At 42.1% G+C, this 25,658-nt stretch overlaps 1 protein-coding gene across 1 annotated transcript in view; it reads right to left on the bottom strand.

Annotated features, from left to right (window-relative positions):
- Positions 1–6,139: 6,139 nt before the first annotated feature.
- The window catches only part of LOC125239735 (ATP synthase subunit beta, mitochondrial-like), a 50,895-nt gene continuing 31,376 nt past the window's right edge, over positions 6,140–25,658 (bottom strand). Inside the window, exons 4-15 of the mRNA XM_048147380.1 lie at positions 20,046–20,736; positions 18,887–18,964; positions 18,459–18,641; positions 15,177–15,314; positions 14,092–14,189; positions 13,529–13,627; positions 12,150–12,308; positions 11,555–11,677; positions 9,737–9,949; positions 9,075–9,194; positions 7,861–7,932; positions 6,140–6,610 (exon numbers count right to left, since the gene is read on the bottom strand). Coding sequence (XP_048003337.1) covers positions 6,506–6,610; positions 7,861–7,932; positions 9,075–9,194; positions 9,737–9,949; positions 11,555–11,677; positions 12,150–12,308; positions 13,529–13,627; positions 14,092–14,189; positions 15,177–15,314; positions 18,459–18,641; positions 18,887–18,964; positions 20,046–20,736 — 2,079 coding nt within the window. The 3' untranslated portion in view covers positions 6,140–6,505. The remainder of the gene's footprint in view (positions 6,611–7,860; positions 7,933–9,074; positions 9,195–9,736; positions 9,950–11,554; positions 11,678–12,149; positions 12,309–13,528; positions 13,628–14,091; positions 14,190–15,176; positions 15,315–18,458; positions 18,642–18,886; positions 18,965–20,045; positions 20,737–25,658) is intronic.

Raw genomic sequence — 25,658 nt, 5'->3', positions numbered from 1 at the left:
TTATTAGAATCTTCAACAATCTCTTTGACATATTTAACAGTCGAAATTTGAGAGCCAAAGGGTGGAAACGGGCACTGTCAACCTTTAACTACGAAGAGACAAAACTATTCTTTGAAGCAGCCGACTGGTACATTCGAAACTTGAAAATGGATGACGAAACATACATAATTGATTCAAACCGAAAAACTGGTTTTAACGGCTTCTTGGTCTGCATGAAGTCACTATTAAAAATTTTCGACAATACAGTAATCAAGAATAAGTTAAAATACCTGTGCACGTATAAGATGTCTCAAGACCAGATTGAACTCTTTTTTGGAGCAATAAGAGCAAAGTGTGGTTCTAATAATAATCCCTCTGCTCGGAACTTTCAAGCCGCTTACAAAAGACTTCTAGTGCATGCTCAATTTAAGGATGGTTCTACCGGAAATTGCATACCTTTGGAAAAGATTAGTATTCTGAACTACAAGCCTAAAAATCCAGTCGATGCTATAAACCAGAGCAGTGGAAATGTATGTCTTGTACGTGATGCTGAAAACTCAGAATCATCAAATATAATGCAGTTCCATCTTGAAGATCACGACTATGTTCCATCGCCGAGTCTGCTGAGTGAATATTCAAAAGACATTGTACATTACATGGCTGGATATGTGGTACGAAAACTACAAAAATCTCTAAAGTGTGAACAATGCATAGAAAGTCTATACAGCAGAGAAAAAAATTCAGAGATAATAACATTGATCAGTATTAAAGACCGAGGCGGACTAATAATGCCATCCAAAGATGTGTTTAAAATATGTGAAACCACTGAGAGAATTATAAGGCAGCAAAAAACCACCGTGCGCGCCGAATTTTTAGGCCGTCAAAAACATGTAATGTCCATCATAAATAAAGTCGGAGGGACATTTATAGGAACTAGGCTTTTTGATAATCTAACGGTGCATTCACATGAACAAGAATTTGAAAACAATCACAGGATGTTGCTGATAAAGGCTGTGTGTAAGGTATATCTAACAGCACGCATCCACCACATCATCAAGCAGGCTTGTGAACCTCGTGACAAAATAAGAAGCTTTTTAACTAAAACCATATTATTTAAGGGTCAATAACTGTGAATTAGTGGTCACTGGTATTTAAAATAATAATATTAGGAATGATTGATAGATATTTGGCTTAGAAGATTCGTTGCCACTCGTACCTGTTAAAGTATGTTATGTGTATTGTATTAAGCTTGTGATGTATATATGCTATTATCTACCTTGTTGTGTAAATTGTGGCGTAGGCGAGAGGCTGGCAACCTGTCAGTGCAATGTCACAGTTTCGTTTTCTTTCAACCCCTTATTTGCCAAGAGTGGCACTGAAGCTTTAGTAGTTTCATGTGTTCTGCCTACCCCTTTATGGGATACAGGCGTGATTGTATGTATGTATGTATGTCTTGTGCAAATGATGAAATACAATTATAAATAGAACAAAAAATAACAAGTTCCAAGAAAAAGAGGAAAATCCAGTATTTCTTGTAAGTATCTGAAAGAAATTTGAGTCCAATTTATTTGCTCTTGTTAAACTAAATAGGTTTTGTCGTTCTCGAAAATCAGGTATATCCGTTATTAACATTCGAAGAACAACAGAGAATTGATTTTGCATGCAATATAGGTAATCCACGATCACTTTGAACGAAAATAGTTGAAAGTGTTGAACTTATTGAAGTAATAAATTATATTACCTACAATGCCGTTTTGTTTTATTTTCTATTTGATAGAGAAGCTATTATTGAGGTAAGTAGATTCTTCAGTGGTGGACTAGAAATTAGATGGATGCTACATGAATTATATTACTTAGGTCTTTGCGTAAGGAGAAGAGAAGAATGTATTTATTTATTTTATACTCGTATTTCCCATCTCTATTTTTACAGACTAAGCCTCCCCACAGACGAGTCTTAATTTTCATAATCTTAAAAAAAACTTGTATGCAATCTGACAGTTCAAACTGACACTGACAAGACACTGACAGATTTGAACTGTCAGATTGCATACAAGTTTTTTTTAAGATTATGAATTTTTAAGACTGTCTGTGGGAAGCCTAAATAGGCCGATATTACACTATCATAGAAATATAGTCATAGACAACATGTCGTCCTTTTTATTCACGTTAAAGAAAAAGAGAGGCATACAGACCTATGATCAAAGATATAGGTATTGATAATGTAATATTAGGACTTGGTAAGAGAAGAGAAGTGAACGTTTATGTAGGTAAGTACATAAACAAACCATTTATTTGCAATCAGTAGGTACGGTTAGCCAAGAATGTATGAATATGTGACTTTCATAGCCAAAAAGCCACATAATAATCCCAATGAAATGTTTATAATCAATATTGTATGTTTTCGTGACTTTTATATATACTATCACGTTTATATTATTTTTAAGGTACGAACGTAAGTGCATATTTTATCGATAATTGAATCGACAAAGTAACATCCCTAGCTAACACATAACCGGAGACCACCTACCAAAAAGAGAAATAACTAGCATATATCCGTCCCTTTTCAATACATTATCTAAGTCATAAGGAAGTCAAGGATGAGTATATGCATTTTACACGAATTTTTATTAGGGAGGCTTGATTTCAACATTATTCAGTGACGTCATCACTGTCATTCATTGGGGATACCAGTCAATTTTCAAAGTTACTACCAAATCTACTAATACCCATTTAAACATATTTTTTAATTATAAAAGTCTTTGATTTATTGGCATCAAAATAATTACATTATAATTATTTTCCAATTCTTTGAAATATATCGAAACCCTAGTTTGAATATAACCCTAAAATAATATAAGAAGTTATAAAGTCAGGTAATATACAGATAAAAATACTACTACTATGGTAACCTCATTAACACTGGCAACACGTGCGAGAGGGACACCAGCCCAAACAATGCCCTCTCATGTGGACCGTTTTCGCTAGTCTGATACGATCACCTTTCTGTCTCAGTGATAAGACTGATAAGGTTCAATTTAGTATGGCAAAAAATGTGATTCCACAATCTAGTTTAATAATTCTAAATCTATGCTCTGAACCGCACCCTTTGTCAGTAGAAATACGCGCGAATTTACAATGTTCTCGGAGGTAATAAGTATATTGAATATTATGGCTATTATGGAGTGTAGAAAGGAATTTTCCTTTCCACATTACGTCATAGTTGTTCTATGACAGTGGTTTTCAAACTTTATGGTGTCACGGCCCTTTATGATCCCTTAATTTTTTCGCGACCCCCATACCTCGTTTCTTTGCCAAATATTAGCTATATGAAGTATAACAAAACTGAATTTCCAGATTTATTTCCTGACTGTGTTTGGCCACGTTTGGCTATTGAAAGTGGCAAACGAGTATCTTGCCGCGATGTCTTTGATGAAAACATAATTACCTACAGCAGATAGAGTTAACGGATTTCTAGCAAAAATAGAGTTGTGGACAAGATCTTTACACAATATTCAATTTGATTATTTCCCCTGCATAGCTAAAATCATTCAAGATATATCATCAGATATCTTCTGTTATGGTGGAGAGCTTGCAAAGTGAAAAAAAAAAAACAACTCTCAAGATATTTCTTAAAAAAGTTGGATTTTGAATCCTTTTTTGAATAATTATCGGTGAAAGAAGCAAATTTGGGAACTAGCATCTAATAGATTGCAAATTAATTGGAGTTGGTATCCATTTAAATTGGTGCGTTCTGGGTTTTCAAATAATGGCTTGATCCCATTTGCTACTTCATATTCATGTGAGCTGACATTTTCTACAAACAAAAAGAGGAATAAGAATTTGACTTTATTAAGTTTGAAAAAATCAAATCAGCCTGTCATAAGTTTCTATTAAACCTAAACTTCGTGGCCCCCCAGGATAAGTGCCGCGACCCCCCTGGGGGTCGCGACCCACACTTTGAAAAACACTGTTCTATGAGATGAGAGTTCAACCCTTTGCATCTACATTTTGTAAATTGGCCGCTATTATCCACAAATAGTCGTTGTGCCTCTTGCCAGACTACATGCAGCATAGCCCGTCAAGTAGGTGAAAAACCAGCATATGCAGTCTTATTAAATCCAAAGGTATCCAATAAAATTGGAAAATTGATTGACCTGGTCTAATCTAGATTGATCTAGATTGGTCTAGGTTAGGCCAATTGGGTTTTCTGTGGGCCAATAGGACATGTAAACCATAGGTCTAACTTGAGAAACTAGCACTAATTACCTTTCATCAATGAGAATAAAACAACAGATAAGGTAACAGAATAATTTAATAATACTTAAATATTGAACAGAACTAACGCACAAGTAATATATTTGGAAGCAAAATGCTTCTTCAAATATATTACTAAATAATAATGAAAAATTGTGCACTGATTCTATCCGTCAATAAAGAGGCACACTCAAAGGTTATGGCAGATGGCGTCACCCTATTAGTCCATTGCACAGATAAAGAATTTCATACGTAAGAGCGAGAAGATATTTTTTTTCTCCCTCACACACACGAATGACAGTGACATGCCTAGACACAGGCGCCGCCTGGCGGGATAAAATGTCAGTGTGCCTCCTCATTAAAGAGAAGCGAAGACACGATGAATCAAGCAATAGCACAGGTGCCGTAGCCGAATGGCATTTCTGCGACGCGAAACGAAAACAAAACGACAGGTAGTCTGGCTCGTCGCGCCCACGTCGCGCCAATACGCAAGAGCGATAGAGATAGACATCTACGAGCGTTTCGTTTCGTGAGCGTGTGTGCCTTTCGGCTACGTACCCTGAAAATAAAGGTAGGTACTCGATCGTATAGAAAGAAATAGGTACTTCGTACAAAACTGAAGTTAGACAACGGTACAACAAATAAACGTGTTGTCCTCTTCTAACACAGGGCACTATCCCTTTTGGCTATTTTAAGTTTACAATAAATAAATAAATAAATAAAGTAATTATCTGTTCCAAAGGGATGTCAACACTGACTTTGAATTTGCTGGTACATTCAACGACGAAGTGCCAAAAATATGTAAACACGACACAGACAGACATAAAAATGATTTGTATGCAATCTGTCAGTTCAATCTGAAAATTCTGACAGTTTGAACTGACAGATTGCATACAAATCTTTTTAAGATTATGATGTTTAAGGCTGTCTGTGGCATGCCTTCTTCCTCATCTCCGCTCTTTTTGTCTCATAGAACAGGCAGCCTTTTGGATTTTGGATCCGTCTGATGAATACACCTATAGTCTCATCAAGAGCGATCGACTAAGAGAGCGCGCACACGGGCAACTTTTGGCAGCGACTTTTTTGTCGCGGCCAAGGCCTAGTATGAAAGTGCGCACACGAAGCAACGCAACTTTTCATACAAATACGAAAGTCAGAGTTTTGAATGATTCACGGTTATTTTCATTAGACTTATATTGACCGGGATATAGACCGTGATTACCTTTTTGATTTTTGTCGAGCTCCCGACATCCACCCGCCTTCGTCAGTTTTCCGTGATCATGATGCATGCAACTGCGTCGAAATATCGGGAGCTCGACAAAAATCAAAAAGGTAATCACGGTCTATATCCCGGTCAATATAAGTCTAATAAATACGAAAGTTGCCGAGCAACTTTGTCGTCCGTGGGCGCGCACCCTAAGCGATGAGCTATCGGTGATAGAACCGAACAAAATATAGTCGCTCCCGTGTAAAAGAGATGCAATGAGCGCGAGCTATAGTTCTCTCGCTCTCTCTTTAATTTACACGGGAGTGATCATCTTTTGTTCATTTCTATCGCCGATAGGTCATCGCTTTTGGCGGGACCAGCAGGGTTAGCACATGATTGCCGCGAGAGTATGTCGCCGCGAGATAGACTACCCGTCCTTATGTCATTAATACAGTTAGAAGAAGACGTGTCATCTATCTCGCGGCGACATATACTCTCGCGGCCATCATGTGTAGGCCTACAGGGGGTGAAGCACTCGAAGCGTTATAGCCGTCCAGTAGGCCTAGCACATAATTGCCGCGGGATTATGTCGCCGCGAGATAGATGACACGTCTTCTTCTAACTGTATTAATGACATAAGGACGGGTAGTCTATCTCGCGGCGACATACTCTCGCGGCGATCATATGCTAGGCCTACAGTTTAGGTTGAGAGAGAGGACAGAGCTATGTAACTGCTATAGCTGTGTCCCTTTCGACCTAAGCTGAACAGCTTTAGTACTGCATGGTAACCCCCAGTGCCTTAAACCGTTGCAACATTTCCATAGACACTATAGAGCACTCGCCAGACGTACAGGACCTAAATTAGGGTGGCCCACAAATGTATAAAAAAAAAAAGGATTTTTTCTCACTCCACAAGTTTCCTCTTGTTCCATTAAGACTTATCACGCTGAAATTTTGTATTTACATTTTAAATCCAATCGAATAGAAAAAACTTTGTGGAAAGAGAAAAAAAAATGGACCAGCGTAACCTATCTTACAAACTATATGAACAGCGCCATCTGTCGGCTAGATGTTCTTGGCGAGCTCTTGCGACTTTGCGATGACGTCTTCGATGGTGCCGACCATATAAAACGCCGCCTCTGGGATGTGGTCCAACTCTCCTCCCAGGATCTGTGATAAAATTGTATAAATAAACGATAAATGTGAGTGTGCACGGGAAAACGACCCACTTTGTCGATTGATATAAAGCCGCTTTGTCAGTTTATTCAGACAGGGTGCCCGGTAATTAATGGACAACCTTTTAACTACCAAGAGGGCACTTTATACTGGTCCATAAATCGACTTTAAGGTTCAGTAAAAGCCGCCTGGTTTTCGAGAATTTCACACTTTTTAAAAATTTAATACTACCTAAAATTTTAAAAGTGTCAAAATCTCGAAAACCAGGCGACTTTTACTAAACCTTAATGTCGATTTTCTGGACCAGTATAAGGTGCCCTCTTGGTTGTTAAAAGGTTGTCCATTAATTACCGGGCACCCGGTATAAAGATACCATCAAATCTCGCCTTAATGGTAACCGACAAAGTGGGACGTTTTACTAAACAGACTTACAAATATATACGGTCAACCAAATCATGGCACTAAATAATAACCACAAAATTTAAATTTTGAAGAAACCCCGACATAGTGGACCGATTTCCATCAAACACAACTAAGAACACTCCCCACTTTCAAACAAAAAAAAACTAAGTCTAAATCGGTTCATCCGTTCAGGAACTACGATGTCAAGCTTATAAACCCCGTCGTTTTTGCGTCGAGGGTTAAAAAAAGACCGACCAATTGTCTTCATTAAACACGAAACGCGAGCCTTCCTAAATCTTTATCTTTTCGGAATCATCGACGAGCCATAACCCTTAAAAATTGATTGAAAATGCAGGGCGAAGGTTTAATTCCCATAGAAAATTAGAAATTTCGCGTCATTTTTTAGTACCAAAGACGTGGTTAACCGTCTGTATACTTACTTAGGCAACGAGAGCGACTGAGGGTCGGTTGCACAAAACCGTCTGTCTCCGTTATAGGCACTGGTCCCACCGCGAGCTAGTTAGCTATGAGCTATCGGCTATAAAAACGAACAAAATATAAGCACTCCCGTGCAAATATAAGACACACGGCGATATTGATAGTTCACCGCTGGGCGAGTAACTATAAACATCGCCGTGTCTCTTATTTGCACGGGAGTGATTATTTTTTGTTCGTTTTTATAGCCGATAGCTCATAGTTTACTAGCTTGCGGTGGGACCAGTGCCTTAAAGCGTTCGTTAAATTTTATTGTATGGGAAGTTTCATAGACGTCTGCTGCGTGACGATGATGTGTCTGTCAAATGTGGTTGATGCAACTGGCCCTCAGTGTCTTTAAAACTTACCCTCTGAAAGCCTTTGATCGTCTCTTCAAGCTTCACCAGCTTGCCAATGTGCCCCGTGAACACCTCAGCCACCTGTTAAATAAGCATAAAAAAATATAGTAAACTAGCTTTTGCCCGCGGCTTCGCACGCGTTAGAAAGAGACAAAACGTAGCCTATATCACTTTTCATCCCTTCAACTATCTCCACTTAAAAAATCACGACAATTCGTCTCTCCGTTTGGCCGTGAAAGACGGACAAACAAACAGACACACACACTTTCCCATTTATAATATTAGTATGGATTATATTCGTTAGAGGCGCAACAGATGCCACCGCCATTTTGTGGGCTTTTCCATGTTAAAATTATGGAATCAGCCAGCATTAGTTAAGCCCTCTCTTCGCAAACTAAACTCCCACAAACCATAGAGGAATTAATAAGGAAAGAGTTAACTCCATACATCAGTAAATGCGAGTTATTTGTAGTGACATCACGCCTCAAATAGCGTAAACTATCAGTACTGCTACTTGTCAATAGATGTCGCGACGAACGAATAGTCTTAATCAGTAGTAATTACAATAGTATTAATCAGTATTCTGTTTTCAATTCCTTCTGCTTGTAATATAAGTTGTAAACTGTTTTCATATTATTTTTTTGGCAGACGAGACACTACTGATACCTAGTGTCGTGTAGTGGTACTGCTAATTTACGCTATTTGACGCATGATTGAGGCGTGGCGTGATTGACGAGATGTCTTTATCATTTACTGATGTAAGTATGGATTTACAACTCTTTCCATACTTATTTCTCTATGCACAAACTGTGCAAGCACGTGACTTTGACTCGACTTAATTCGTATTTGAAGAACGCACGTGAAAATAATGCGACTCGATTCAACGCGTCTCTCGATTCGACTTAAGTGGAAGCCAGCCGTTACGGATCTATGGCGTCTCCTCTGTCATTGCCAAAGTCGTACTACAATAACCTAACAGATGGTGCTTACCGTCTGCTAGTAGGCAAGTGCGGAAATTGGTATCAATCCTACAACGCGCTAACGGAGTTCGGAAAGCCAGTCGTATACAACTTCTGACAATTTCTCTATGGGCTTCGGCAACAGAGAGTTCAGCAGTAGAGATATTGCCTCCATCGTCACAGGATCTGTGGTAGATCCTCAAAGTGAGGCCGTATTTTAGCGACAGAGTCGTAGTATATATTATATCATGAGTGAATATTAACCTGGAAAGGCTGGGACAGGAATCGCTGGATCTTGCGCGCGCGTGCCACAGTGAGCTTGTCGTCTTCAGACAATTCATCCATGCCCAGGATAGCGATGATATCTTGCAGGGACTTGTAGTCCTGCAAATGATAATACTTTACAATTCTGGAAAATAATCTAAAACTGTTGGTTGGATCCATCACTCTGGGGAAGAATCCAGAGTAGTGATGTGCAAGGTCAAAAAAATCTTAAAGTATTTAAAAAAAAATCACGAAATTTTCACGAAAAATAAAGGGAATTTAAATTTATGAAATGGAAAGTTTCCATCCATACAAAGTCGGCAGGACTCAGCACATCCAGAGGGCCAGGGTGTGAGGCGTAACAACATTCACCGACGGATTCTGTAAAGCTTGGGATCGAATTAACCTGTAATTCTGCACCCCACACGATACTCCATAATGCCTCGGTCCAATGATGTTAGGATCCACGACTCTGGAGGTGGAATCCAACGGGTCCACGGCGGGATACACGCCCAGCTCAGCGACGGCTAATAACAGGACCCGAGTGACGTCTAAGTAGACTATAATGGTCGAGATGACCATTAGATAACATAACAACCTTAAATATTCTGCAGTAGATTTCTAAGATCCTGGAGTGTTTTGAGGTCAAAAGCATTACGTACCTGTAAGATCTTCTGCACGCCACGCGCCACTCCATAATGCTCCGGCCCAATGATGTTTGGATCCATGACTCTCGAGGTGGAATCTAACGGGTCGACGGCGGGATACACGCCCAGCTCAGCGATGGCGCGAGAGAGCACCGTCGTGGCGTCCAAATGGGCGAAGGTGGTCGCTGGGGCGGGGTCGGTCAGGTCGTCCGCTGGCACGTACACAGCCTGGAAATAAGTAATTATATTGATTTAAAGTAACACGATTTGCACTCATAATTTTTAGAACTAAACGGGACTTAATCGCGTAACACTTACGGATATTGTCATGTTCGTGCTTACGGATAGACGTTTAGTTTTAAAATTATCAGCCTGGGAATAGGCTACTTGTCTCCTAGTCAAATCAGCTTCTTTTTAAGAACTGTCAAAACAAATTTGAACGACTTGCTATATGGAATTTATATGAAATCGAATTGAGTGACGTCACGGTCAACTCAGTTACTTTATGTATTTCTACCTGACTTAATAAATAGAAATTGTATTTAAAAATAACTTCTGTCCATGTTTTTCTTATAAGTAATTATCTGATGCTTTATTTCGCGCACGGTATAAAATATTTTATTTTAACTACAGTCAAGTTCCCTATTGTTAAAGTTACTAAAACATTGGAATCCAAATATCAATCTAACTACACACACACACTACACTACCCATAGCTGCACACTAGCACAGTATAATAAAGCGTACTATCGTACAGTATGGCCACTCCCGCTCCCCTCTGAAAGTGCCGCCCACCCCCTCTCGGTTACCTGACAGTTACCGGCTGTCAAAAACGCGAACAATCGACCTGTCATATCTCACTCATACAAGCATGGTACGCGTTCACCTACACGAGCTTAGAATGTGTGCTAGGAACGCGCCTCTTTCATATATTTGATCGCCAGTGTCCGAGATGTGACACTAGTGATGGAGTCAGCCTTAGTGGTGGTGATGCGCTCCTGCATGGAACCCATGTCAGTAGCCAGAGTTGGCTGGTAGCCCACAGCTTCTACAGAGCCAGGGATACATGTCCATACCTGCCCGCTCGTGGTGATACGCTCTTGCCTATGTTAGTAGCGAGCACACCTCGGACAATGGTGATCAAATATATGAAAGAGGCGCGTTCCTACGCACACAGTCCAAGCTCGTGTGGACGAACGCATACCATGCTTGTGCGAGTGAGATATGACAGGTCGACTGGTCGCGTTTCGACAGGCGGTAACTGTCAGGTATCCGCAGAGCGGGTGGGCGGCACTTTCAGCGGGGAGCGGGAGTGGTCATACTGTACGATAGTAATTTTTACCATACTGTATGTGTATTGACGACCGGTCTGGCTCAGTCGGTAGTGACCCTGCATGCTAAGCCGCGGTCCTGGGTTCAAATCCCGGTAAGGGCATTTCTTTGTATGATGCACACAGATATTTGTTCCCGAGTCATAGATGTTTTCTATGTATATAAGTACTAGCTCTTGCCCGCGGCTTTCCTCGCATTAGAAAGAGACAAAAAGTAGCCTATGTCACTCTCCATCCCTTCAACTATCTCCACCTAAAAAATCACGTCAATTCGTCGCTCCGTTTTGCCGTGAAAGACGGACAAACAAACAGACACACACACTTTCCCATTTATAATATTAGTATGGATGTATTTATCCATTTAAGTATGTATATCGTCGCTTAGCACTCATAGTACAAGCTTTGCTTAGTTTGGGGCTAAGTTGATCTGTGTAAGGTGTACCCAATATTTATATTTATATTTATATTCACAGCATCTAAGTGTAAAGGATGTAGTCCATACCTGCACGCTAGTGATGGAGCCAGCCTTGGTCGTGGTGATGCGCTCCTGCATGGTACCCATGTCAGTAGCCAGAGTTGGCTGGTACCCCACAGCTGATGGAATACGGCCCAAGAGAGCCGATACCTGACAAACATGAAACAATATTCAACAGGTTAAAACTAAGAAACTCAATTTTACAGGGCTAATTAGAACTTAATTAAAATTAAATTTATGGACTTATAATAATTATTAATTAACGATTGCTGAAAAGTGTTCATCATGCATCATGTGTGTCACTCGTGTGTGTGTCACTGAAGATAGTGGGTGGGTGTCAAAGTTGCTCTACTGTCATTCGTAGCTCGTTATCTGTCTGTATGTAATTAATTATGTACATATACAAGCGCCATCTATCAACTATCGGGCCACACTCCTAACAACTATACCTAAGAGCCAGCCTGAGTGAGACGGAAGATGTTGTCAACGAACAGCAAAACGTCCTGTCCCTCTTTGTCACGGAAATGTTCGGCAAGCGTCAGCCTAGTGAGTAGCTTATTAATACTAGCGCCATCTATCGTCCATGAGTCAACATTTACGATACACCACGTTACAACTGTACCTCAGAGCCAGCCTGAGTGAAACGGAAGATGTTGTCAATGAACAGCAACACGTCCTGTCCCTCTTTGTCACGGAAATGTTCGGCAAGCGTCAGTCCAGTCAGCGCGACGCGCGCCCTAGCGCCCGGCGGCTCATTCATCTGTCCGTACACCAGCGCCACCTGTTGACCACAAACAAAATCTTAAACCAAGGATGATTTACATAGGATTTACAATCTTCATACTAAGCATACCTCATTTTTTTAGCGCCACCTATTAAATACTATCGTAACTATAGTAATCATGCCTAATTTTTTTTTAATGTGTTTTGACGTAATATCATGATATTAACCCTTAAATGCATAGGGATGTATATATGCATCATGCATTTTTGACTATTGACAGCATGTCAAAGTATACATTTGAATAAATCTTTGTCAAGGTCATGCATTTAAGGGTTAAAATAAAGAAGCATGTCATTTATTCTTAAAAATAAAAACACGCAAAAATATTTGTTGAAAATATGATTTTAGCCACTTCCAGGCTGCGAAACAGCGCCATCTAGTTTTAAGCTTAAAAGGCATTTCAGGGGTACGCTTTTGTATGGAATTTGTGTGTCCCGGTGTTATATCGTCCTTGGTTAAACCTTAAACTAATAAATTTATAAATGGAATGTCTGCCTTGGGTACTTTTCTCAAAACAGGTACCTACCTACTGTTCTCATACAGGCCGGCAAGTATGATCGCGCGATAAATGATAAAACATCAGGCAGAGTCCCTATCGCACTATGTTTTTATATTTTTTTTTATACTACGTCGGTGGCAAACAAGCATACGACCCGCCTGATGTAAAGCGATCACCGTAACCTATGGACGCCTGCAACTCAAACAGTGTCACATGCGCGTTGCCACCCCATTAGAAACTTGGAATGTACAAGCTTTGTGTTAAGTACACAGCAAAAAGGAGTGTACAAGTTCTAAGGAGGGTTCGGGTTGCCGACGACTCAAAGGACAATAGATGGAACAGGTTAGTTCCGTAAGTCATTTATTTATCGCGCGACCATGATTGCCTGCCAGAAGTGTCAAAGTAAAGTCGCCGTCAATAGAATTTGTGAACAATGTAAACAAACCTTGTAGTCCTAACTCATCAGATACTGGCTAAATCCATGTGATCAATTCATATCACATATGATCCTCAACCTTGAAAATAATATAATTGTGCTAAACTATTGATATTTTATATAATGGTTTGTTAATTTACATTGTTGACAATTTCTATTGACAGCGATTTTAGTTGCCACATGCAAAGCTGTTTAGACGGTGGCGCCCATAAGTATTATTTTCTACTCTTTTTGTCCGGTTGTACTAGGTTTAATTTTTAAATTTATGTTGTGGTTTCCCACCTTCGAGGACTTGTAGTCTTCCTTGATGACCCCGCCCACTTTCATCTCGTTGTAGAGGTCATTGCCCTCTCGTGTGCGCTCTCCCACGCCAGCGAACACCTGTAAAACACAATCAATAAACCATAATAGACTAATTATACTTTTGAGTATTTCAATTATAAATACAAATACATATTAGGGACTATCTACACACAGGCGACGCACGTCGTAAGACGCGGAACGGACGCCAGCGCCGCGCCGCCCGAGTGTAATTTAAAACACGCGCGTCTTCTCTATACTTTTTATATAGGAAAGACGTAAGATGCGCCCCAAGTGACGCGGCGCCACGCCTAAATTACACTCGGGCGGCGCGGCGCTGGCGTTCGTTCCGTGTCTTGCGACGTGCGTCGCCTGAGTGTGGGTTGCCGCTTATAGGACATTCTTACATAGATTGAGTGTGTCCCGCGCTAAGCACGGTATTTCCGCTCGACAATATCTAGCGACATCATTGTGCCAGACAATTCGGAAACCACTAGATACTCTAGAATCTAGTCTAGAGTCTAGACTAGAAAGTAGATACGTACGGAGAAGCCACCATGCGCCTTGGCAACGTTGTTGATCAGTTCCATGATGAGCACAGTTTTTCCGACGCCGGCGCCGCCGAAAAGTCCGATTTTTCCACCTGCAAACAAAACTCGTTTAGCACAACTGATACAGCCAGACTTTGCAGTCTGCAGAGTCTGCTGCAACAGCGACAATGCTAATGCGACCTTGTCAGAGCTATAATAATGAAATGGAAAAGATAAAAAAATAAGTATGTATTGCAGTTTTACTTTTACATTATAACGTGTTTTTCCTCTTCCGACGATTGGGTTTTGTTTTTCGACAGCTTGTCTTTCGACAAAGGCCTCCTAAAGATTTCCATGTCTCCCCTATCTCTTGCGATTTTCATCCATCCTGGATCTACCACTCTTTTGTTGATGATGATGATGATGATCACCTTTGACATAAGGCGCCAGCAGGTAGACGACCTTAATGCCGGTGGCCAGAATTTCCCGTTCTACTGATTCTCCAAGAAGGGTGATGATGTTGATGATAATGATGATGATCACCTTTGACATAAGACGCCAGCAGGTCGATAACCTTAATGCCGGTGTCCAGAATTTCCCGTTCTACTGATTCTCCAAGAAGGGTGATTATGTTGATGTTGATGATGATGATGATGATCACCTTTGACATAAGGCGCCAGCAGGTCGACGACCTTAATGCCGGTGGCCAGAATTTCCCGTTCTACTGATTCTCCACGAAGGGTGATGATGATGATAATGATGATGATCACCTTTGACATAAGGCGGCAGCAGGTCGACGACCTTAATGCCGGTGGCCAGAATCTCCCGTTCTACTGATTCTCCACGAAGGGTGATGATGTTGATGATGATGATGATCACCTTTGACATAAGGCGCCAGCAGGTCGACGACCTTAATGCCGGTGGCCAGAATTTCCCGTTCTACTGATTCTCCACGAAGGCTGATGATGTTGATGATAATGATGATGATCACCTTTGACATAAGGCGCCAGCAGGTCGACGACCTTAATGCCGGTGGCCAGAATCTCCCGTTCTACTGATTCTCCACGAAGGGTGATGATGTTGATGTTGATGATGATCACCTTTGACATAAGGCGCCAGCAGGTCGACGACCTTAATGCCGGTGGCCAGAATCTCCTGTTCCACTGACATCTCCACGAAGGGCGGAGCGTCAGCGTGTATGGGAGCAAACACATCCGTTTCGATGGGGCCTCGCTCATCTGAAAACAGGTGTATAGAATAACTCCCTTATTCATAAACGTACCTACTCTAAAATTATCAAGCCGATAAAGTTCGTTTGTTCCTTTCCGACGTATTGGTGTGATAAAAAGAGACAAACGTACTTTATCGGCTTGATAACTTTAGAGTACGTTTATGCATAAAGGGGTAAGAGTTTTGAATGATTCACGGTTATTTTCATTAGACTTATACATATTGACCGAGACAATTTTCCTCTGGAAAAAGCTGGGGTGTACAAAGTTAAGTGCAGTTGTGGCAGTTCTTACCAAGCGCGGATCCAGCTTCGTGCCCAGGGGGGGGGGGTCACGTGGTCTATTTGTATGGCCAACTTAGGCTCCAGGGGGGTCATGATCATGACCCCCATGACCCCCCCCTGGATCCGCGCATGGTTCTTACATAGGGCAGACCAAGCGCACTATTGCCTGCAGAATTAAAGAATTAGCAGCTGCAGAATTGCCTGCAGTCAAAAAGAACGATACTCGCAAGTCGGGTATTGCTCAACATCTCAATGAGTCGGGTACAAATGATTGGATCGAATTGCATGGTATATTTAGTCCTAAGGTAGTTTCGACGGAACGCCGCTACATACCGAGATTAAGTAGTAGAGAAGCCATTGAGATTCACAAATATAAAAATTTCAATCGTGAGGATGGCTTCAAACTATCAAACGTATGGAATCCAGTGATTTGTTTGTGTAAAAAACCGGTGAATCTGTAGTGACACTGTGAGTGTAGCGTGTTTGGACAGACCATCGAATGTGAATGCGACCAGTGGTAACGCTGAAAGTGAACGCAGCCGACGCGCGCGAAAGAGGGTAGATCGCGCGCTGTCTACGCAACTTTGACATCCACCCGCCTTCGTAAATTTTCCGTGATCATGATGCATGCAATGCGTCGAAACATCGGAAGCTCGATAAAAATCAAAAAGATAATAACGGTCTATATCCCGGTCAATGTAAGGCTTGGTGTATAGAAATTAATGATACGCATTCATTGATTTTATTATATGAGTGAGTTGCTCGCTGGGACCCCGACACGTGGGGCGAAGGAGTAGGGTTGCAAAAAAACGGTTTTTTTTCTGGCTTGAAAAAAAGCATGAAAAAAACAGTTTTTTTTCTGGAGTATGTTTTTTTTCTAAAGTACGAAATCTCAAAATTTGAAGGTAGTTAATACTTTTATACGGTTTTTTAGACTAAATGTTAACTATTAAACGAATTTAATCAAATAACTTTAATTTCCGGTCTTATAAAAGTAACATTTACGAAATCTAGCTGTAGTTAGTAGTTATCACTTTTTACTGTTGGCAACACCACCGCCTCTCCACGCTACACGCAGCATCGGGGATTCCCCAATAAACGTTTGTATACTGAATGATAATTGATACGTTATTGTTATTGAAACACGTTACAACTCACGAAAACTCGTTATTGGCGTATTATTTGTTCATCAAACGTTAGTTAACGTTTCAATAATTTTATTACTCCTTCGTAGGGTTGTAAATAGAAAAAAAACCAAATGTTTTTTTTTCAGAACTGTGAAAAAAAACATGAAAAAAAACCGAGCGCCTTGGTTTTTTTTCAGATGAACAAATAATACGCCAATAACGAGTTTTCGTGAGTTGTAACGTGTTTCAATAACAATAACGTAAATTTTAATTCAATTATCATTCAGTATACAAACGTTTATTGGGGAATCCCCGATGCTGCGTGTAGCGTGGAGAGGCGGTGGTGTTGCCAACAGTAAAAAGTGATAACTACTAACTACAGCTAGATTTCGTAAATGTTACTTTTATAAGACCGGAAATTAAAGTTATTTGATTAAATTCGTTTAATAGTTAACATTGTACGAGTACCTTCTAAGACCCGAGTGGACGTTCAGAGCTTTCGGTTCGGGCCGCTTACAGGGATGGTGATTGAACGCACCAGTGTCTACGATCTCCTGTACTCGTACAAGACCTTCTGACGTGACGTTGCCATCTTACTATGGCAGGCAAACTTGGTTGCGCGATAAGTGATAAAACACTGTAAGGTTGCGCGATAAGTGATAAAACACGGCCTGATGTTTTATCAGTTATCGCGCGACCATGCTTGCCTGCTAGCAAAGAGGATAGAGTATTATAGAGAGTTACTGTCGAAGTAAAATGTGTAATTACAGTGCATAAACTGCCATCTCTCGACATAGGCTTAAAACTTTTGAACCTCAGTTTTGACAATTTGGCCCATATTCTTAGCTTGATATATGTTAAAATGCCAAATATTGATATTAGCGCCGTCTAGCTGAGCGTACCCCGAAGTTGAAATGCCATCTAGGTCACCCTACCTTTTTCTGTATGGTACTGAGGTACGTTTTTTTCTTAGACTTTATCTGTCTATACGGAGATAGTGTCTATAATCTCCTGTCCCCTTACCAAGCCTTCCGTACCATCCCTCATAATGCTCCTTACGACGTTTTCATCTTGCTATTCGATCCTAAAAGTGACCAGAGTTGGTTTATTCCTTACCGATAGGTTCTCCAATGACATTTATGATCCTCCCAAGAGCAGGAGCACCCACAGGGATGGTGATAGGCGCGCCCGTGTCAATAATCTCCTGTCCTCGAACCAAACCCACTGTACCGTCCACAGCGATGGTCTATGACACTGTGACTTTACCAGTTAATACGAAAGGAGTGATAACTCGGCCTTACAGGTGACCAGAGACTGTTTTCCTTACCGATAGGTTCTCCAATGGCATTATTTATGATCCGCCCAAGTGTGGGAGCGCCTACAGGGATGGCGATGGACGCGTCAGTGTCAATAATCTCCTGTCCCCGGACCAAACCTACCGTACATCACTTCACTATCACTTCACTATCACTATCACTATCATCACTATCACTATCACTACATAGTATAAAACAAAGTCGCTTTCTCTGTCCCTATGTCCCTATGTATGCTTAAATCTTTAAAACTACGCAACGGATTTTGATGCGGTTTTTTTTAATAGACAGAGTGTTTCTAGAGGAAGGTTTACATGTAGGTAGGTATAGTACCCGTGCGAAGCCGGGGCGGGTCGCTAGTCCCTCATAAACGACGTTTTAATCTTGCTATTCGATCCTAAAAGTGACCAGAGGTGGTTTATTTCTTACCAATAGGTTCTCCAATGACATTTATGATCCGCCCAAGAGTTGGAGCACCCACAGGGATGGTGATAGGCGCGCCCGTGTCTATAATCTCCTGTCCACGGACCAGACCCTCTGTACCGTCCATGGCGATGGTTCTCACAGCGTTGTCCCCCAAGTGCTGGGACACTTCGAGGATCAGCTTCGGGGCTGGAAGTGAGAAATTTAATTGACCATGTTTAGTGATGTGCAAGTTGCGGAAACTTTCCAAAAAAATCTTAAATTTCTTGAAAAATTAACGAAAAATAAAGGAAATTTAAATTTATGAACTGGAAAGTTCCCATCCATACAATTGTACATTCAAAGTATGGAAAGTTTCCGAAGTTTTCCTATGTGAAAATTTTAGAATTTTGGAAACTTTCCGTCGAAACTAAATTTTCTTAAAAAATACTTACTTCTTCCAGGTACTTCAAGAGCATTTAGAATTGGCGGGAGCCCCTTGTCGAACTGGACATCCACTACGGCACCGATCACTGTGAAAGACAATAGTTATTTGTTTTACAAGGGGGCAAAGTAGTTGTTTACCCGCACGTGCCAAAATTGATACCAGAGCAAGCGAAAGATTCCAATATTGAACCTCGAGCGTAGCGAGTGGTTCAAAAAGTGGAATCTTGAGCGTTGCGAGGGTATCAAGGCACGAAGGTTAAACAAACTTTGCCACCGAGTGAAACACAAAATTTTTCACCACACCAACACGAACAAAATACTGACTATATAAAACATCAAAATAAATGAAATCCATCAATTTATTCAATATTTATGATTCAATATTATCATTTATAGCTAAAATCTAGCAGCCAGATTAAGACATCGAATTAAAATCTGTATGAAATTACTTTGCCCCCTTGTGGATAAAATGCAATTTTGCTATCTGTTTTCGAATAGCAAAGAAAGCCATTACCAGTTGGTGTGGTGAAAAGTTTTTTTCTATTTAGAAAATGCACTAAAATTTTGTCAAGTTACTTGTATCTTCAGGCGTAGTATTATTTCAAGGGGTTTTTTTATACGTATATCTGACTGGGGTCTCTATTGGTTCCCATAATGTATGTTAGTCCGTTTTCACATTATCCGATCCGATATCGGATGTCGGAAGGAATTCAATGGAAAAAATCCAAGATGGCGCCTGTAATGTTTGGGATACCGGTCCTACATCCGATATAAGATCGGATAATGTGAAAACGCACTTAGTCAGAATTTGGTTTTTCTCAGAAACGCGTATTTACTCTTCAGTATTGCCATAAAACAAACCTAACCTAACCTATAGATGTCCTGAACGAAAACCCTGACAAGTTAACTGTTTCAAATGTTACATTATGACAGTCGCTTTTATTTTTTTATTTTATTTTTTCAGTGAAGGAAAACATCGTGCGGAAACCGGGCTAATCCCAATGAGGCCTAGCTTCGGGTTGGAGATCAGATGGCAGTCGCTTTCGTAAAACTAGTGCGCCAAGTCTTGGGATTAGTTGTCAAAGCGTACCTCAGGCTCCCATGAGCCGTGGCAAATGCCGGGATAAAGGATGACGATATCAAACACAGGGATGATCTGACACTTACCAGCTATGATCCTGCCAGTGGCCCCAGCGCCAGCAGCTTTCGGTGGCCCTTTGCTCGGAGCTGCGGCCTTCGCCTCTCCCCCCGCGGCTGCCTTGGCCGGCGCGCTCGCCTGCGGAGGCTTCGCAGACTTCCCACAAGGGTCTTTCTTCGCACAAGGATCTTGCACCGGCTTCGCACAAGGATCTTTCGCGCGCACTTCAGTAGGCAAGATCACCGACGCCAGCCCCTCCGACCAGTTACTACCAGGCAACAGATCCCCAAGCTCCGCTATATGGTTGTAAGTAGCCGCTGTAGGTAAAACAGGCTCCAGATCCACAGGCCCCTCTACTCTGTAGCACTCGAAGGTGGACATGGATCGTTCGTGAGGTACTTTCTGAGGAGGTATTCGGGAGAATGGGCTGGTGTCGGTAGGTGCTGCCATGCCAGGAGACATGACAGTTGTCTCTGCTTCGAGATCCCGTGGGAGAATCGGTCGTGTTCTAATATTGGTTTTGGAAGCACCTGGAACCATTTGAAAGATGTAATCGAAAGTCAAAGCGACACCTTCGAAGTCTTGAGTGATTATATTTGGATTTGGATTCGCTAGAGGATCTACATCTGTCTTCGGTTGGTCTGCTCCGGCAACTGATCTAAACTTGATTGTAGGACGGTGACCCTGCGGAATATGTGGAACCGGTGGAGGCTGCTCAACCTGTGACAGTAAGAAAATTAATATTTAAATTATTGTTGTATACAGTTACGTGTATGTTGCTAAATAGGCTAGGTTCCTATAGGTACTTAAAATATTTTTCCCCTCACTAGCTCGGAAACACGTGTTTTGTCCTTTAATATCAGCGGGTAAAAACGCATTTTATCCACTAGTGGGTAAAGTAATTTGACCTTGAATAAAGTCAAATTAACTGCTTTAAAATTGATAAAAGTAGGTGAATCTAGTAATAAAGATGATTTACCACCTGTGGAACTACTGGAAGCAGTGATAAACGCATTTTTTTGCGTTGTAGTTTCCTCGCTATAGTGAGGGGAAAAGTTTTGTGTTACACTCGGGTGCAAATGTATTTTACTTCTCGTGTGTTAAAAAACTCGCAAGTTCAGGATTCTATTCTCGAACCACTCGCTTCGCTCGTGGTTCAACTATAGAATCCTTTCACTTGCTCGTTTTTCAATTCCACACTCGGCGTTAAAATACAACTTTGCCCCCTTGTATAACAAATAACTATTATGCAGTGCACGAAATGAAGCACCACATAATTAGAAGAAAAATATGGACAGTAGTTATATTTAAACATAATATATATTTAATAAGTCAAAGAGAAAGATATAAAGTAAATGAATTGACCGTGACTTCACTCCTCAGTATTTCATAGTAATTCCATATTAGCAAATCTGTCAACAGTAATTAAAAAGAAGCTGATTTGACTAGTAGGAAATTAGCCTATTGTGTAGGTATAAACAGGTAGGTCTCATCTATGTTATGAATGAATGTCAGTTTTTACCTAATTATCAGTGATCGGTTTTTTGGATTCACCCTCGCGGGATATCAAGTAGAAAAGTTAATATTGATACGACGAAATTATCTCTAAGGAACTTTTTACTCTTACATGGCAACCAGTTGAGACAAAAACTTCTATTCTTCTCCTAATCTCTACACTCTATTAAGCAAAATATATTAGAACCTCCACAAAGTATTACCTTACATTACATTGTTGCTTTATATTTTTGGTTGAGAAATAAAACCTTTTGGCATGGTGGACATTGTACATATTTTTTTGCCTTTTCTAATAACATTAAGCCCGGATTCCCGGGGCATATCCATACTAACATAATGATTGAGGTCGTTCACCCCATGTCGAATCCAAAAAACCGATCACTGCTAATTATTGATTTGTTTACTTGATGCCCTACAATACTTTGCTCATGGAAGCTACTGTAAGCCTTATACTTTAAATAGGATGTATGGGTAACACATATTCCATTAATCCGCTGTAAATGAGATCTCAAATCCAAGCGTCGAACTTGGATCCTACAGTATAAAGTCTGCAGGAAACTGACAGCTGACTCGTACAGCTTGGAAAAAGAGTAGAAATCAAACTATTTTTTTGTCATAGCAACACTTACATAACAGTAGGCCTAGCACATGATTGCCGCGAGATAGATGACACGTCTTCTAACTCTATTTTCAAGTGCCAGACTGAGCTACAATGTGGTGTACTGTCTGATCCGGGTCGCCACATTGGCATTCCGATGACTCGCGCCACCACAGCGATGCGCATGCAGTTACCGACGCCTGGGTGGCTAGCCGAATGGCACAATCGCTCACGAAACGCTCACGAAACGAAGCGCTAGTAGATATCTGTTGCAGACCGCGTCCGCAAAGCTTCCTATCGACGGCTCGAAGTGGAGAGAATGTGCTGGAGCTCGTGCGACTCACTCTTTCGTCCCGGGCCTGTACCTTGAGCTTCGATGTCGTCCTCAGCAATCAACCGTACCGATTATGATTTTGGAATACACTAACTAAAAAACGAATCAAATCAAATGGTTTATATTTACAAAAATCAACGACTCTAATTTTAACGCGGTTATAAAAATACTCCTAAGCTAATATCCTAACGAAACGCTCGGTACGGACGATACGTCGCGATGCTGTCGTTTTCTGCTGCTGCCGCTACCCGTCGTGGAGGGTGGCTGGCTGCTGGCTGTAGGCTGCTAGCTGCTGGCTGTAGGCTGCTGGCTGCTGGCTGTAGGCTGCTTGTAGTAGGCTGCTGGCTGCTGGTTTTCCTTGGAGGCTGCTGGTTCTTCTTGTTCCGGTCGAATTCGAATGTCCCATACCGAGCGATCGTTTCTTTTATACCCCTTTTCAGAATGCGCCTACGCTTCACGGAAAGAAACATTTCAATTTATTCGCCCAATCACGACTCGGCTGAGCGCGAGGCTCCGTGCGATAGAGAGGTAAATAATTGCGCCCGATAGGCGACGGATGGCGCGTCGTGATTGGTCGAACGCGTTACGGCGCTCGATTACGTGAATTTAACGCTATCATTTTTCGTTTAAATCCTAATTACTTATAAACTAATTAGGCTATCGCTTCGAAATTACGTAACAATGCACCTGACACTAGGGTCATTCACCTCGAGTGGAATGCACCTGCGTTTGTTTACGTTTTTACACAATAGAAGAGGTGATTAGCCGTCCGGGCCATACAATAGACTGGTTTCTCAGCTTGCCTTGAGCTCCATTGTTATCGATAACGGCATATTACTATGGAAATGTAGGTTATCGTGTTACGTAAGTTCCCAGCTACGTTTTAAAACTATTTACATCTTCATATGTATTATAGTTATCGAGTTATTGGCTTGGATTCGAGTAATCCTAAGGCAATTTTCGGGTGAAAGGAAAATGATTTCGGAACTTTAAGGAAATATTTTTAGCCAATCAGAGGAGAGTTCGGTTTTCTCGCTCTAAGCCTCTCACGTTAGTGCTTATTGGCTATTAATCGTAGTCCAATGGACAGTCTGAGTTTAGATTGAACTTTGGACTCGGTTTCCGCGACTTGGGAAGGAAGGAATATGGGAATTGCCTGCTATCGAATACATCACATATGAGTCTTATTATTATACTTAATAATCGGAATTGACAAAATTAACTTAACTAACGCAGTTCTACCCGTTTCCTACCTACGAAATAATCTTTATTGCGAATACAGTCTTAATCGAATTCTTATGCTATTTTACATATATTTCGACGCGTCGCTAACATTTTGTCCCCGCAGTCGAAGACTCCTGGTGCATGGGTTGCGACGCGATGACCGCCAGCCTGCAGCTGGGCCTGCGTAGCGTCCCGTGTCTCGTTCTGATGTCAGCGGAGCGGACCCGTCCATCGGGTCCCGGGTAGGTAGTCTCGACGACGCCTCGGGGCCACACGCTGCGTGGACCATTGGGTTCAGCGACGATGACCACATCGCCTGGTTGAAGTTGCCGCCCTCCGTCGTGGGACGACTTCCTCGGTGCCAGTAGAGGAAAGTACTCTTTGGTCCAGCGCCGCCAAAAGTGGTCGGCAAGCGCTTGGGCCATCTTCCATTGCTTCTTCTCGTTCTCGTCGTAAACGCCAATCATCGGTAGGTTAGCGTTATGAAGAAGTAGAAAGTGTGCTGGAGTCAAACTTTCTTCGGAGTCTGGATCGACGTTGACATGTGTAAGTGGTCGTCGGTTGACGATATTCTCTATCTCGGCGAGTAGAGTTTCGAAAACTTCGGGTTTCGGTGCTCGTTCGTTGAAAGTGTAGGACATCGCTATCTTAACTGTCCTTATCATTCGCTCCCACGCGCCCCCGGCCGAAGGATTGCCAGGTGGGATGAATTTCCACTCCATTCGGTTCTGAGTGGCGTAAGTTTGCAGTACAGGCAGCCATTGCCGGTACGCCTCACGTAGTTCCGTCGCCGCCGCCCTGAAGCACGTCGCGTTATCGCTGTACATCGTCCTGGGCCATCCTCTTCTCGCGGCGAATCTTCGTAGTGATAGTAGCGCGCTGTCGGTTGAAAGACTGTGCACGCTTTCAAGGTGAATAGCGCGCGTCACTAGGCACGTGTATAGACACACCCAGCGTTTTTCTCTGCGCCGTCCGATCGTGACGAACATCGGTCCCATGTAGTCTTGTGCGGTGTGAGTGAAGGGACGTTGATACGCCTGTAGTCGCTCGGGCGGGAGATCGCCTAAGGGCTGCGCTCTCGGTGTTGCTCGTCGTAGTGTGCATAGCGCGCAGTTTCGAGCTACAGACTTCACGGTCGGCCGCAGATGTAGTATCCAATATTCTTGTCGCAGTTCGTTGATTACTGCTTCGTTGTGAATGTGCGCTGATCGTCGGTGAGCTCGCAGGATGAGTAGACGGGTGAACGGCTCGCGGCCATCCAGTATTATCGGTTGTAGCGCGGTGTACAATACTGGAGCGCTGCCCAGCCTCGTCTTCATGCGTAACACGCCGTCATCGCCTAGCTCGGGTGCCAGGTCGTATAATCGCGATTTGCGATCGATGAGCCTATTCTGGCTTAAGGCTCGAAGCTCTTCGGGAAAGCTTCGTCGTTGACTGTATTGCAACCACATGTGTTCTGCCTTTCTCAAATGTCTGACTTGTAGCTGCAAGGCTTTATTCTTCGTTCTCATTTTCTCGATGAATAGCAAGACGTTCGCTGTCGCGTTCAACAGTCTGTCGTAACTGCTAAACCGTCTCACGTCTGGCAATACGCTCGAAGGGTCTGGCTTCGCTGAGATGATCGCCAGTGATGTCTCGGTTGACGGCCTCGCCTTCCTCTCAGGCAGGTCGTCTGTTCGATTCGATGTGTGACTAGGCCATGATGTCTCGGGTCCATAGAGAAAGCGCGGTCCTTCGTACCACTCGTCCTCGATGCGCACGCTCTGCGCTGGTTGACATCTCGTCGCTCGATCTGCGGGGTTCTGAGCGGTTGGTACATACCTCCACGCGTCTCTATCTGTTTTCTCGGCGATCTCCGCAAGTCGGTGTGACACGTACGGACGATAGTTTCGCGCGTCATCGCGAACCCATCCGAGAACAACCATGGAATCTGTCCAATACGTCACCTTTGTCACAAGATAACGCTGCTCG

The sequence above is a fragment of the Leguminivora glycinivorella genome, chromosome 26, assembly GCF_023078275.1.
Source record: "Leguminivora glycinivorella isolate SPB_JAAS2020 chromosome 26, LegGlyc_1.1, whole genome shotgun sequence".
Classification (NCBI taxonomy): Eukaryota; Metazoa; Arthropoda; class Insecta; order Lepidoptera; family Tortricidae; genus Leguminivora; species Leguminivora glycinivorella.
This window is presented reverse-complemented; position numbering and strand designations above follow the sequence as displayed.